The 14,671-nt window shown below is 31.0% G+C and overlaps 1 protein-coding gene across 2 annotated transcripts in view; it reads right to left on the bottom strand.

Moving 5' to 3' along the window:
* The window catches only part of Cph (BCL11 transcription factor chronophage), a 118,192-nt gene extending 104,721 nt beyond the window's left edge, over positions 1 to 13,471 (bottom strand). For both annotated transcript variants that reach the window (XM_085948976.1, XM_085948977.1), the window contains exon 1: positions 12,322 to 13,471. In XM_085948976.1, coding sequence (XP_085805102.1) covers positions 12,322 to 12,358 — 37 coding nt within the window. In that variant the 5' untranslated portion in view covers positions 12,359 to 13,471. The remainder of the gene's footprint in view (positions 1 to 12,321) is intronic.
* Positions 13,472 to 14,671: the final 1,200 nt, after the last annotated feature.

Raw genomic sequence — 14,671 nt, 5'->3', positions numbered from 1 at the left:
TGCGGAGCATCACACTGCCTTTATCTTTAGCGATAGGTAAGGGGGGCCGCCAAAGATCCGAGCCTGGGGGTCCGCTTCAGGATGTACAATAATAAAACTGATACCTGGTCCCGCTCTGTGATAATGATCCGCGAACTACGAAAGCTCAAAGTTATTACATATTTATGAATTTTGGTAAATTTATAATAAGTGCAAATTGGTAAAAATAAAATAGATGTTTGCATTTGGTCCATACAAATTTCAAACCATTGAAATAATATATTATTGGTATTAAGTTTTATTTCATTGCTGTTTTGTTTCATGATTTATATGAAGACACTAAAGGTAGGTACGATACAAACTTGTGTATCAAATTTGAATTTAATGTACAAAAGACCTCTGATATTTACCTTCCTGGCGATCGCTACCAGTGTTGCCGCTTTCCAATTCATCGCCTCACCAAAAAGATTGCTTCATAATTTATAGCCTACATAAAAGATGAATAAGATAGAAATGCAGACGTCAGTCACCATAGATCAAAACATTGACGGCAGCTTTGGTATAAATGCAAGAAATAAAAAACTTCCAGAATGTCCTGAAATATTACCAATATTGAATACGCGTTCTGTTTACGAGACAAACATTATATATTATTTAATTCAATATTTCTTCACACTCGAGAATTATAACTTCCTACAGCCATGCCCAAAAGGTAGCCCTTAATTTTGTGTTTATTGGTTGTTCCCATAAAATTGCTAGGTATTAGATATATATTTTCTTTGTTGACTTATTATCGTGCATACGGTGGACATATTACTTTAGCTAACGTAGATTCCCAAACTTCGCTAGAACTGAGCAATTACGACGGACGAAAATTCCTCTTGAAAATGCAAACATAGAATATGTTTAATTGCTGGGTATCGCACATAAATGGTTAAAAGAGGGTAGAAGAGGAAGGATGACTAACTAACTAGCTATCTCCCTCTACTGACCAAGCTCTGGAACTACCTTTCCTCCCTATACTATTATAAAAAAGCACTCTAGCAATGTCCGAGCTTTTTATATCTACACTCCGAAAGCTTTTGTTCAGTTTGCGAGAAAAAAGTGACAAGTTTTTTTCTGTTTTGAATAAGGAAAAGTACCCACATAAATTAAAGCGTTCTTTTGTGAATATGTATCTACATACGGTAAAATAAAGAATTATTTTAAAATAACGAAATATTTTTTAAATATGATCAAGGTAATTAAATTTAAATTATGTGCAATTTTATCACATCATTTATGTTTATAACAAAGTTTCGGAAAATCTTTAATTAAAAAAATGAAAGAAGTAATAGTTGAGGGTCTACAGCTTAAAGAAGAACATAATATTATTTTGTCATACTGGGTATAAGTAAAAAATATGTAAGTAGGTATGTATCTACTAGGTACCTACTTATTACCCGTTTTGTATAAATAGTTATATCTGTTAAATTCCTAAAATTAGTGTATATAATATTATTATTTTCATAGTATCGTATCTAATTTGAATGTTTTGATCAAACACAAGGTATATAATGAAAAAAATCTTGTCGTAGGAATTATCATTTTACAATTTACAAAATTTACTCATTTACAAAATAATATTTATTTTATAATCGCATATTGAAATCAATTTACTAAACTTAAGTACCTACCCATGCACTTGGATCTCTTCAATCCTCATTTCCTCATTGCCAACGATACAATGTTTAATACATTTTTATTTACGATGTAATCTACCACCTGCATACATATTTTATTTGTACACCACATACATAATTATAACATATGTATATTATAATATTACAACTGTAAGAAGTATTTTGAGATATTATAATATATACATATATATGTATCTATTCATAATACTACTCGTATATTCCGATTTTATTGTAACTTGAAATACATTATTAATGTATCGCTAGATTTCAAAATCAGCCAAGTCCACCTTTAGGTATTTTTTACTTTTCTGTGAATTCCTGAAGAACTTCTGCTTTCTAGCATTTCTGCATTATCGAAATGTGGTACTAATTAATTTTAAATATTCTATACTCGAAATAATATAAACTTTCACCTTTGTGACTGTGTACTTGAGAAAACAAAAAGATGTTTTTCATCTATTATGGACTTGGCTGATTTTTAAATCTAGCGACTTCTTAATGATTTTTTAAAACAAATGCATATAACTATTATTAGTTGGTTTTACTACTTAAACATGTAGTAAGGAAGCTAAGTTATTATATTAATTAATAAAAAAAATAGTTTTTAGTGGTTGTATAATAATATTTTTTTCTATAATAAATAATCTAATTTTCTTAAAAACCCTTTGTATATTCAGTAGGTATTAAATAAAAATGTCATTATTAATAAAGTACAAAAACGTCAATAATAAAAGTTGGCTGGCGCCGGACGTTTGTTACGATTAAGTTAGTAATGTCACTTAGGTAAGTAAATACCTTAATTTATGAAAAAGTAGATGCCTGATGATTGTTATAATTTGAAGAGTTTTAGTTAAAACGTAATTGTAACAAATAATTCGAACAAATCATAGACGAATCGATAGTTTAGAGGCGAAAATATGCATACGAGTTCCACTGAGTTTAGCATTTTTTTCCTTCTAATATGTATGTTTCATCAACGATGGGCGAGTAGTAACGTATCCTCTTGGTTAGTCGAGGGTCTCGCGTTTAAGTCCCGAGTCTGGCCAATTTCATGTGTGTTTGAATCCATTTCCATAAAAAACAATGTTTCAAAATCTCTCCGTGAGGCGGTCAAGATCCACACTGGATTGTAGAGCCAATTAATATAATATATTATATATGTTTCTGAAGTTATTCAATAATATTACACTTTCGTGTAATATCGAATTCACTACAAGTCCCACACCTCACCAAATTTGCTCACATATGAAGCATTACTGGTCAGTTATTCTACATATTATAATATAATAGTCCAACTATAATAAATAGATGATAAGTAAGTCGTCAGAGAATTTGACTTACTTAAAACACGATGTTTTTCTCTTCGCGTATTTCCTCATTGAAAATCTTACAACCTCATTTTATGAATCCTAATAAATTCTTAATCCGCCGTAAGTAATAATAATAATGATGATAAAAATAATAAAGAGGAGATTCCCCGAAAAACTCTCGTCTAGCCAGAGAGGAAACCCCCCCGCAGCCTCCCTCGCAGCCGGCTGAGGAGACAAACACGCCGCGATAAGAATATTAATTAAAAAGAAAGAAAAAGCCGCGACCTTTCCGGGCGTCGCGACGCCCGATGCAAAACTGGGGTAGAAATTTTTTACAACACCGCGAAAGAGTGGAGCGGTGCAGACACTCGCGTCGGCCGGGAAAACAGCGCGAAATTTTATGTTTATTACTACAGAGGTGGAAAATTAGAATGTTCTGATTTTATGACTCTGAAGTTTCTTTTAATATCTACCAAAGTGTTGCTAATTTTTATCTTTATTTTAGCAGTATATTTTTTTTAACGAATGATGTAGATTTAATATACCTAGTAAGTTGGGTTACTTCATAATAATTGTAATACACAAAACGTTACGTTAATCATATGAAACATTATTAGGTAATAAAAACGTTGTTTCTTCTAATTTTGTTGATATACCATTGAAGGGACAAGTAGGAATAATTATTACCATTTTATCTATTTAATAAAGAGGCTCACTAATTGATCTTCAGCTTCAACCAGACTATCTTGAAACAACAAGCATCGACAATAATAATTAAACATGAAGCTATAAACAAAGTGCGATTCACACTGCTCGACTGAGACACAGCACGGGAATGAAACAATCACTGATAATATAAGAACAAACGGTTTTCTGATTGATAGCCGTGCTAAACTAACAGAAATTACTAATAATTTAACACTAGATTTAAAATATTAGTTTTAAGTAATTTTTATCGTAGTGGAATGGGAACCTTAAAATTAGTTAGCGCCTTTGGACCACTTCGTGCTTTTATGAGCTTCTGAATTTATGAATACAAATTTAACGTCCACAATATTAAATATATGCAATGCTAATATATACACATATTTATTTGTTGTTATGTTTAAAACCCTAATCAATATTCAAACGTTATTAAGTCAAACTACCTCTTACATATACAAATAAATGCAGTGCAATGATATTTTTAATTATTACGAAAGTAAATTCTCATATTAAAAATTCTTTAGAACTTCTTAGGTATATAGATAATTAATAGGTTCCTACCTAATTTGAATAAAACAGAGATGTCAAAACATTATCTTAATAATAAATAATGTGTTATTATTATTTTAATTGAATGACCAGTAAAAACAAACGATATATTGTTTTAGTACTGACTCTCTTTCATCTCATTTGATTGTTATAATTTTACCCACTACTTATGATAAATGGTCAAAATTCAATGGATTTTTTTCATATAATTAATTAAAAATCAAATTTAGTAAATTCACACAATGCTTACAAAATCACCAAAAGACTCCATAAAACTATAATATTATTGGTTATTTCAATATAACCACGAGGACGGGACTACGAATAGGTTCATCTGAAATTGTTGCAGCGATAAACTGGGAATCGAGAAGAATGGATGGTGTATGGTAAACTTTCATCCAGCAGTCAATTGAGATTACGGTTAATGAAAATATTGATAGTGATCAAGTTTTTTTATAATTAATTATAACACTCTACATATAAAATTTATTTACGATAAAATACAGATATACAGAAAAACGAAATGGACTAATTACATTTGTTTTTTTGAAAATTCAATGGCATAAACAGTGGTTGGATCTAGACGCGCTGGAATCTACTCCACATCATATCAGACCACATTACCTACTCGTTATAAACTGTTACGCGTGCGTTATTCGAAAACTGTTGGATGCTGGCGACGGCTCCTCCACCCGCACCTCACCACGCCACTTCACCGCGGCTATGATCACACATTATCTAATCGTGATGAATTGTTGCAAGTGCGTTATTTTTAAATAGTTTTATCCTAACTTTGAAAGCTTTAGAGATAACATTTTAAGTAATAGGTACCTACGCACTTGAAACGCACCTAAGAACATTAACATATTATATAAAATTTACAGTAGGTATACAAAAACAAACTATATAAGATGTGCATTTTTGGAAGTCCGATTTTTCTTAGTACCTACATTATGAATATTTTTTTGAGATTTAAATTTTAAATAAAGTTTCGTAAGTTATTAATTCATACAATTCATAATTTTAAAGTATTTTTTTATTCAAAAAATTTACAGCCAAACACCAATATAATATAAATGTATATATAATATTTATTGAGTTAAAACTATATTTGCTGCTCAAGTTGCAAAAGTTAAATATTCTGAAATAACAGACATAAACAACAATATTTTTACTTGTTAGTAATGATTTTAATTAACTATGAGTCAGAGTATGGACCGAAAGGTTTAACATGTGGCTGACATCCATTTTCCATAATATGATCTTATTAGGATCGGACATGGTCAGAAGAAAGAAGAATTTATTAGGACGATACTATATTTGTTGAAAAGACATTGTTATTTTAGTGTTGTAATAGGTATAAATAAATTAGCTTTTTTTATATCTTTATCAGATTGAATTCAAACACTTCTTTATGTACAGTTGACAAGTGATGGTTTGTTGATATATGATACTAAATAATGGTGATAAACATTGCCAAAATATTAATAAATCAGTAAGAAGGCAATAATATAATAATATGTGCAAATATTTTTACTAGTTTTGTAAAAATCGCCAAAAAGAATATAGTTTGGCATTGGAAAGAAAATCTATTGTCTTTAAAAATAATAATATATTATAATAGATTTATTGCAGGCTCACAACATAAATAAATTCGAAACAAAAATGTCAAAATATTTTATTGCTCTTCATTTAATAGAAACTCACTTCCCATTGGCAATAATTCAAATTTGATATGAGATAAATAAACCAATTATTGTTGTTTGTTGCCTGACCATAAAGGAAAAACTGATATAGCCCCGTCGGAAAAAAATGAATTGTCTTTTTTTGCGAAGGTCACCTGTATATTATTATATTATTTAAAATAACTATTGACCAAAAAATATTTCAACAGGTCTTGCGAAATATTATTCAAAGTGTAATATGTTGAAATAATGACAGATTGCCCACAAGGTAATCTATAAAAATAGAAGATGGGTGGGTACTCACTAACTTTATGGTTTTATATTTTGGGCGGCATTATGCAATTAAAGGTCAAGCGACGCCTTATCATCGTGAAAGTGAAATCCTATTTATTTACATTACAAATTATAACTTCAAGACGTTTACCTAGACATAAAAAATATAAAAAATAACACAGTGGAATCAGTGAAATAGTTTGCATGGTAAACAGATAATTCATAAAGTACGCGTATAATGAATACGAATTACCGATAACTACGCTATCTGAAGTTTGAAACATAGTTATAAAATTAACATAATGATAGGTATTATTAATATTTTTATAGCTGCGTGTTGAGTTATCCAAAATTCTAATAATGACGTACTTAGGCTATTAGCAATAATCTGTATAAATAGACGGATCGATATCTTAATCTTAAACGACCAGTAAATGGATAAAAAAAGAGCACTTACCCGGACAATGGAATATGTGAGTTTTTTTGAAGTGAAACTATGTTCTAATGTATATTTATAATCTGAGGTATGCCAAAGTATTTTATTTAAAGTATTGTATATTTAATAGAATATATATTTATTGTAAGTGCTGAATATTTTTTTAAACACTACAATACCAGTAGCAACTTGAGACGTTGAGAACAAACGCCTGTATGATTATTTTTTTGAAAAAATATTTAAATTGGTTGTTTGGTTTGAGCCCTTTCAAGGCACCTTTTAAATCTTCCAACGAATCGATTGCGCCATTTGCGTCAAAGAAAATCGCCGCTGAGCGTGATCCGTCTACGTCTACTCGCAAATCAGCCTCATTGTACGGGACACAATGTGATAATACTATAATATACCAAGGTAATTTGTATCGCGTGGAAGAGTGTCCGACAAACTTGACAAATACACCGTCAAAAGATGGAGTAAAAAGTGACGGTTTTTTTCGACTGGGTCATTAATATTATCTCGTCTTCTTGTCATAGGATTTTGGGCCCGGCCTGCCCGAATCGTGAGAATCGAGTGACCAAAATTTCAGCGATTTATAAAGCCCGAAACGCCCACTCTCTTCAAATAAATCTAATATGATATTTGTCACCACGGAGGTGAAAGATCGTATGTCCATTTTTGCCACGTTACCACGTTTTTCTTAACTCATATTCATGTTTGTCCGGTGTTTTTTTATCCAGTACAAATCTTGCAATCGATTTTTAACTTACTTCCCGACTAGCTAGACATTTGAAACTTTTAGAATATATCAGAACACGATGCCAATGCATTCCTTCAATACTTTTAGCCATCTTTTAGTAGAATTGAATTAATTTTCAGTTAATTCTGTTTTGTATGAAAAGTTATTTTGGAAGAAATCCGTAATCCAATCCATTATTATTGGTTGCTAAGTGGGTGGTCATAGCAACTAAATTATTAATATATACGTGCGTTACTATGGAAATCAAAATGACATTTCAGTATTCGATATTTGTTTGTTTGTTGTAAAATAGCAAAAAAATGATTTGTTGACAATTGCCTTATGTGTCCTAAATTATTAATAGATAGAATTGTCAAGTTTATATGATTAAACAGAAAATTTAAAAACGTGGTAAGTATATAAAAAGTTCTTTTTATCTTGTAATTATTTGTTATAACAAAAAAAGCTGTGAACGACAATATCAATTAACGTTACAAATAATTATCAGCAAATTTTTCATGAATTATATACGGTTCAATAGCTATGGATAAACAGTTATACGATTGTTCTTTATATAATCATGCCATACTCTATCGGAGGTCGGCCATATTATCATATGATACCAGGAATAGTTCAGTGGAGCTGCACTCCTATCAATCACGGAATCAAGTCCCGAAAAGTGGCGTCGTCCTCTGCTATGCTTATCGTTGATCTTTTCTTGTATACGAAAATGGGGAATGCTGTATATTTGTCCTCTCATAATGTGACCGAGGTACTGTACTTTTCTGGTTTTGATACTATACAGAACTTTTCGGTCCTTTCCCATTCGATTGAGAACTTTAACATTTGTCACCCGGTCAGTCTAAGGAATTTTTAATTTCGTCTACACAGCCACATCTCGAAAGCCTTAACTAACGTGACAGCATAAGATTATTAAATTATACAAAAAAGGACAAGAAACAAAATAAATAAAAAAACTACAAGGTTCCAATAAAAGTATTTCAACGGAGATACCTTCATCCAGCAGTGGATATAGATGATTGGTATATATAATAATATATAGTAATACTAGTATATTTTAGTGGCTATAATGTAAATAACCCACGACAGGCATATTATGTGATAATTGAATTTTATAATTTCCTTTAAAAATACATCATCTGACCTTTTATCTCTGAGATACCTACAAATGTTATTATTACTGTTGGTTATATTAAACAATTTCAATTCTGAGACTGTATTAATTCTATTCATAGTTGATGCATCTCCGTGGCATTTTTTTTACGAATAGGTACATTTTTTGCACGTCAGATGCGGCCGTGATTTATGATATTGTAACTGTTTTTTGATGTGCAGAAAGAGGTTAAAAGATTATGTCCATTTATAAGAACTTGTCGCTTTAGTAAACATATTTTGTTCCTATGTAATGATGAGCTTACTTACAATATAACAGGCTCGCACGAGCCCGTTGTTGAATTTTTAGAGCTGCTTGTAAATATTGTTTGTTTTAAAAAACAAAACACCATTTCTACTGAGGTACGTTGTTTAGTGGATTTTTGTACGGTGTCGAGTCATGGACCCTGAAGCGCAAGGCAATCGATGCCTTCGAAATGTGATGTTGTCTTCGAATGCTTCATATTTTTTGGACAGAACATAAGACGAACCAGTCAATCGTGCAGAGACTTTAAATAAATAACGGGTCTCGGAAATATCTGGGACGCATTTTTTAAAAACATATTCGAAGATTGGTGGTTTTGGTTGCCTCTAGGAAAGGCGAAGCAGCGGAAGAAGCCTACTCATGGCAAACTACACTCTATCGTCTCCACCCCGAAAAAAGTTGATAACCGGGATGGGTGAAGAGTCGTTGTCGCTCAGAAGATGACTGCATTTTAACGTGGTCACGATTCCCAGCCACCAAGAAGGTAGAAGAAGTGGCTTAACAGACTTTTTTGAAGATTTATTAATAGTCATCAGTTCTATCGGTCCGACCCATGCTCCACATTTTTTGGAATCAATATTTAATTACACTTGCAAATTATTCTCGCCTAGGTACTCGATGGGTGGCAATTTAATGATGGGTGGCAAGCAGAATGCAAAACAACACAATTAGTAAATATGATTACTACACCGTCCTTCTCTTAATTTAAAAAAAAGTTGAAGATCTATTAAAAATAAAAATTATGATGTATTTTATTTAATTAAGATTTACGGCTACATACGTTTTGCAGTAGGTACCTACAATTTTTACTCTGATAATTTACATACCTTATCAAAGTATGAATATAAGTTTTAGACAATCTTTAAAATGCAATAATAATACGTGCACGAGATTTCTTAAAAAATATCGTAATCTAACATCTGAATTATCTGTACCTGAAGTAATAATTATTTTAATTATTTGGAATTTGTATGTGTAGGTAGATGGTTCCAGAATATATTAGTCAACATAATTCTTTTTATACATTCTTAATTAAACAAACGTCAAGAGCCGGAAGATAAATAAATTGTTTTACTATTAACAAAGCTCATCACTATTATACATATTATAAAATACTTTTTTTTTTTTTTAAATCAATACCACTATTTACAATTTATAAACACGAGTCTTAATATTAACTAAACAATTAATTTTATTTTTCAATACTACTTAATTGAAAAATTTATAGATGTAATGTGACAAAAAACATCCAAAGTTTTGCGTGAAATATTTATTAATACCGTCATGTTATCGCATTTAAACTTGTTTGTCGGAACATAAGTTTTTTTTAAATATTTAAAAACATTGTTTTTGTATAATAGGTAAGACATCACAAAATACTACTATCGTATCTATTGGATAATATCATTATTATACAAGTTTTAAAAGTCGTAATAGTCAAAATAGCATAAGTGTGTTATATACCTACTAATTACTATAATAATATATTTGTTGGCCACATCTTCAAATCTATTATGCCGATGTAACAAACGTTATGCGCCCTTCAAAGTTGTGCCTAAAATATTCCAGAAGATACCTACTGCGTAATTTCTATTCCGATTTAATTGATTAAAGACAAACCTAAATAATAAGATACCTTCTCGTTTATTATAGGACGCTGGAAACTTTTTGAATTCTTATAGACAAAGTTGCATTGGCCGATAGAAGAAGAAGTTCTTCAATTTAACCCAGCATCATATAAGGATGGACAACTTATGACAATTCATCATATTATAATTGGAGATGCTATTAGGTCCCTAATACGTAGAAATATTAAATACATATATTTTACATAATATGTATCTAATTAAATGGGTACATTGTAATTTTTAAAAAGATTTATTTGCATCAAGAGCAGTGGCGGTCTTCCCTAAAGCAAACGAGGCGATCGCTTTTTAACTAAGTATCATTAAAAAAATCAAGGCATCAAAAATGAGTATTCTTTGCAATCTTGTTATATATGAATGTGTGTATGGGGTCTCCAAACCTGTCACCGCCTCAGACATTTGCGTACATAAAACCACCACTCATTAGCAGACTGTCAAACCTTGAAGGAGGGCTGAGATGGTTTAGCTTAGTGCAGTAATTAGAATATAATACACCATAACTTTAGAAATTTAATCCATTAGGTATAAGTAAGTTAACCCGATATGTTTTTAATAGTTTCGACGGGTTGGCGATCTAATGCAAGGTTTACACAAATGTATTTAAATGGATTTTTTTTTAAATATGTTTATGTTATAATATGTAGATATCTACCTAAGTTATTACAATCATCAATCATTTTTTTGATTTTCATTAATTTGATTAGTAAATATGACTACAAAAAAGCAGTTTATACTAATATGGCTTTATCAGATTGATTATTTTAATCTTATCACTAATAATTAAAAATACAAAAATTAAAATAACAATTGTTTGATATTATCGATAGAAAATAGAATTTTCTTTTGCGGTATCCAGATGTACCCATAAAGTCTAAAAATAAAACAATAATTTAAACAAATATTCAAAAGACGACAATAGTAATAACACTAATCATTATCAAAAAGTTTTAATTTCTAATCTTTAAAAGTTAACTTGCACCAAATTTAATGGCAACAAAATAATGTTACGTGTAGTTTTGATTAATTAATTTATTTTAAAACAATCCACAAAGATAATAATATATAGGTAATGTTTTTTGACTTTTTAGGACTAATTAAAGTTTTGTAAGTGTTATTAATTTTATTTTCCAAGCAATTATTGAAAATCTTTTGACAGGTAATAATGACATAGGTAGGTAATAAAATACACAATAAATAATATTAATTTATGGTAGTAAGTACGTATAAGTAAGTAGGTATTTAAATATGCCAAAGAAATTAATAGTCAACAAATCAATATCAAGTTTAAATATGGGTAAATTACAACAAAGGTTTAGTATATATTTGATTAATTTTATTGAAAATTTATAAAAATAAATACATTTAACAATGGTGCCGAATTAGTTGTTTACCTCACAGGTCACAGGTATTGAAAACTATTTGACAAAACAATATTTTGCAATTAATCACGCTTGAAATTAAAATAAAACTGTTCCTTGTGGGACTAATAATAAAACTAATTCACCCGTATATGGGGTAAACTGAGATGAGTGAAAACTTAACTTACTTTTTTTAATATTTTACATTGATTAGTTTTTTCATTCAAATATTTAACCATTTTTTTAGATATTTTTTAATTTTGAACGGATCATTCAATGAATTCGAAAAGCTTATTAAAATATGTTGGTAGTAGAAATTGTCCTAGTCATAATAATTCATTATTGTATGACAACCGTTTAAAATATATATATAATTACATAGTATAACCTAGGTGTTTAATATTAGTGATGTTAGTATATTCGAGAAAAATCATGAAAATGTAAACAACGGCAAGTATGAAATGAAAAATTTTCTATGTTGTGGATAATGGGGTAAATATGTATATAATTATTATTTGTATTACCTTGCGCTATTCTTACTGCAGGCATTTTGATTCGCATTTTGTACCGGGTGTTGAGTGCTCTCAGCTCCCGTGTAAATAGCGAAATACCGTTCCAAATCTCCGCCTACCACGTGGAAACTTCAATCTGCACAAAAGTCCCAACAATTGCGAAAGTCCACCAAAACACTTTGTCCCGTTATCGTCAAATGCAGTCACGTTAAAATACACTTCACCATATTATAATATTGTTTACTGTCATTCTTACGGGAGAGACAACTGTCAAAAATTTACAGATTATAATAATTTATCTAGCAAAATTGCACAGCAGGCTTCTTCGTTTCGCCCTCATGATGCTACCCGGCTTGATCATCGTCTTTTTTAAAATCTTTCGACAAAACATTTTTTGTCAAATTTTTGCGTGAAAAATTTTCTAACACTTTTCCGGCGCATGTTGTCGAAATTTTTGTTCATGTCATTTTTATGTTAACTTTTCAAAACATTTTTTTTTTTAAAATTTACTATACTAATCTTGTTTTGTTGGTCATCAGAATACCTATAGATATTGCAAAACACGGCACTATGTCAATTTCACTATCTTATCTGTTCAACGATAGGTACTCACTGGAAGGAACAGAGTTATCTTTATAATTTTATCTTTGACGTATTATTTATTTCCTTTTTATAGAATTTAAAAAACGGTCATTTGATTGGTTATATTTAAATTTTATTTAAAATATTAGTTGTTTAAAAAAAAAACCGTGGTAACTTGTTGACACTTTTGACAGCTGTAATATTCGCTTTGATAATTTATTAACTTCACGTATTAATTTGCAGCTGATTATTTATAATTGTTTTAAAAGTTTTTCAGAATCACGTAAGTCCACTTTGAAAAATTACACAAATGTCAAAATATTTTTTTCGATAAAAACAAACTTTTTTTTAACGATTAAAAAATATTTATTATTATACTAATGTCTTTGAATAAATTTGCATGTTTATAAAGGTGTTATGACCGGCGATACGATGCGAGTGTATCGGTCAGAATTTACAAGTCTCGGATCGTACTATCACGGGGGTGTATTTTATCGGAGATGTCTCAATTCGCAAGGGTCGTACACCGGTTCGCAGCAGCGTAGTATCGTCCACACACGACCGCTGTCCTACACCGTCTGTCCGAGCAAAAGTCCGTTCGCCGTCCCGCGGATCGCACACAGCGCATCTCTTTCGCCCGCCAAACCGGCGCTGTAGTCGTCTCCCTCTAGCCGACGTCCCGAGCCCGCCTCGTGCGTTTCCGCCGCCGCTGGCTCTGCGCGGTCCGTTGAGTGGCCAAAGGTTATTTCTCTCGCGGAGGCTATCTCCGACGTAAGAGCGAGACGCACTTACCCGCGACAGCGCGAGTGAAAGGATCATCTTGTATTAGTCGTAAGCTTAAACGTCGTATGCGACATCCCGCCGTGTGTAATGTTCAAGATTTTCCGATGTGTGATGGTATGTGTGTGTGTGGCACACGTATGGCCGGGGATGAACGGCGTCTCTTTCTCGACCGGTACGCCGGAGGGAGAGGGTGAGTGACGGTTTTCCTCGCGTATTCGATGTCCGGGGGTACACGTACGTGCGCACACATGTAGCCGGACGCGGTGTCTCGTTCTCGCGCGAAACGGCATGTGTTGTGGAGATCGGGGGAGGATTGCGCGACGGCCTGCGATATGGTTGTGGCAAATTTGAAATTGTTTCAAATTTCGAATGATTTTATATCGTTCGAATTTGAATCAACAATGAGTGTTGCACTACATAAATTTTATTGCAATTATCCCAAAGAAGGTTTCTTCTTACTGATTTATTTGACGCACAGTTTTCACTTTAACTTTAAATTTCATTTAGCCTCACTTGACTCTCTCTTGGATACCTACATACAAAGAAATATAAAAATGAAATAATTATATAGTACCACTTTAAATAAATTTCAAAAACTTTTAACACGAAAACGTTTAAGAAAATTTATTAAAAAAGTAAAAAATATATATATAACGTTGCTAATTTTATAGACAGGGTTGTGTTTAGTATTCTATTCCAAGACAGATGTCTCATAACAATGTTTGACATGCATTTTTTCCGATTATATTAATTTAAACATTATGTAGGCAGGTATATCTTAATTACTATAACAATAAAGTTAAAAATATATAAATCTTGACTTTTATTTTTACAATAAAGTTATTATGTTGGTACCTAATAGTTTTACCACCTACTAATTTTAATATAAGATATAGGTATTTTGTATACCTATTTATCAAAAAATGTATGTGATCATAACTATATTAATTAAACATCAATAAATTCAATAATAAGAGTCAACAGCCATAAAAAACCC

Source organism: Rhyacophila brunnea, unplaced genomic scaffold (genome assembly GCF_057557595.1).
Source record: "Rhyacophila brunnea isolate RB1 unplaced genomic scaffold, BYU_Rbru_1.0 scaffold_21, whole genome shotgun sequence".
NCBI lineage: Eukaryota > Metazoa > Arthropoda > Insecta > Trichoptera > Rhyacophilidae > Rhyacophila > Rhyacophila brunnea.
The sequence above is the reverse complement of the archived record's forward strand: the minus strand, read 5'-3'. Positions and strand labels throughout refer to the sequence as shown.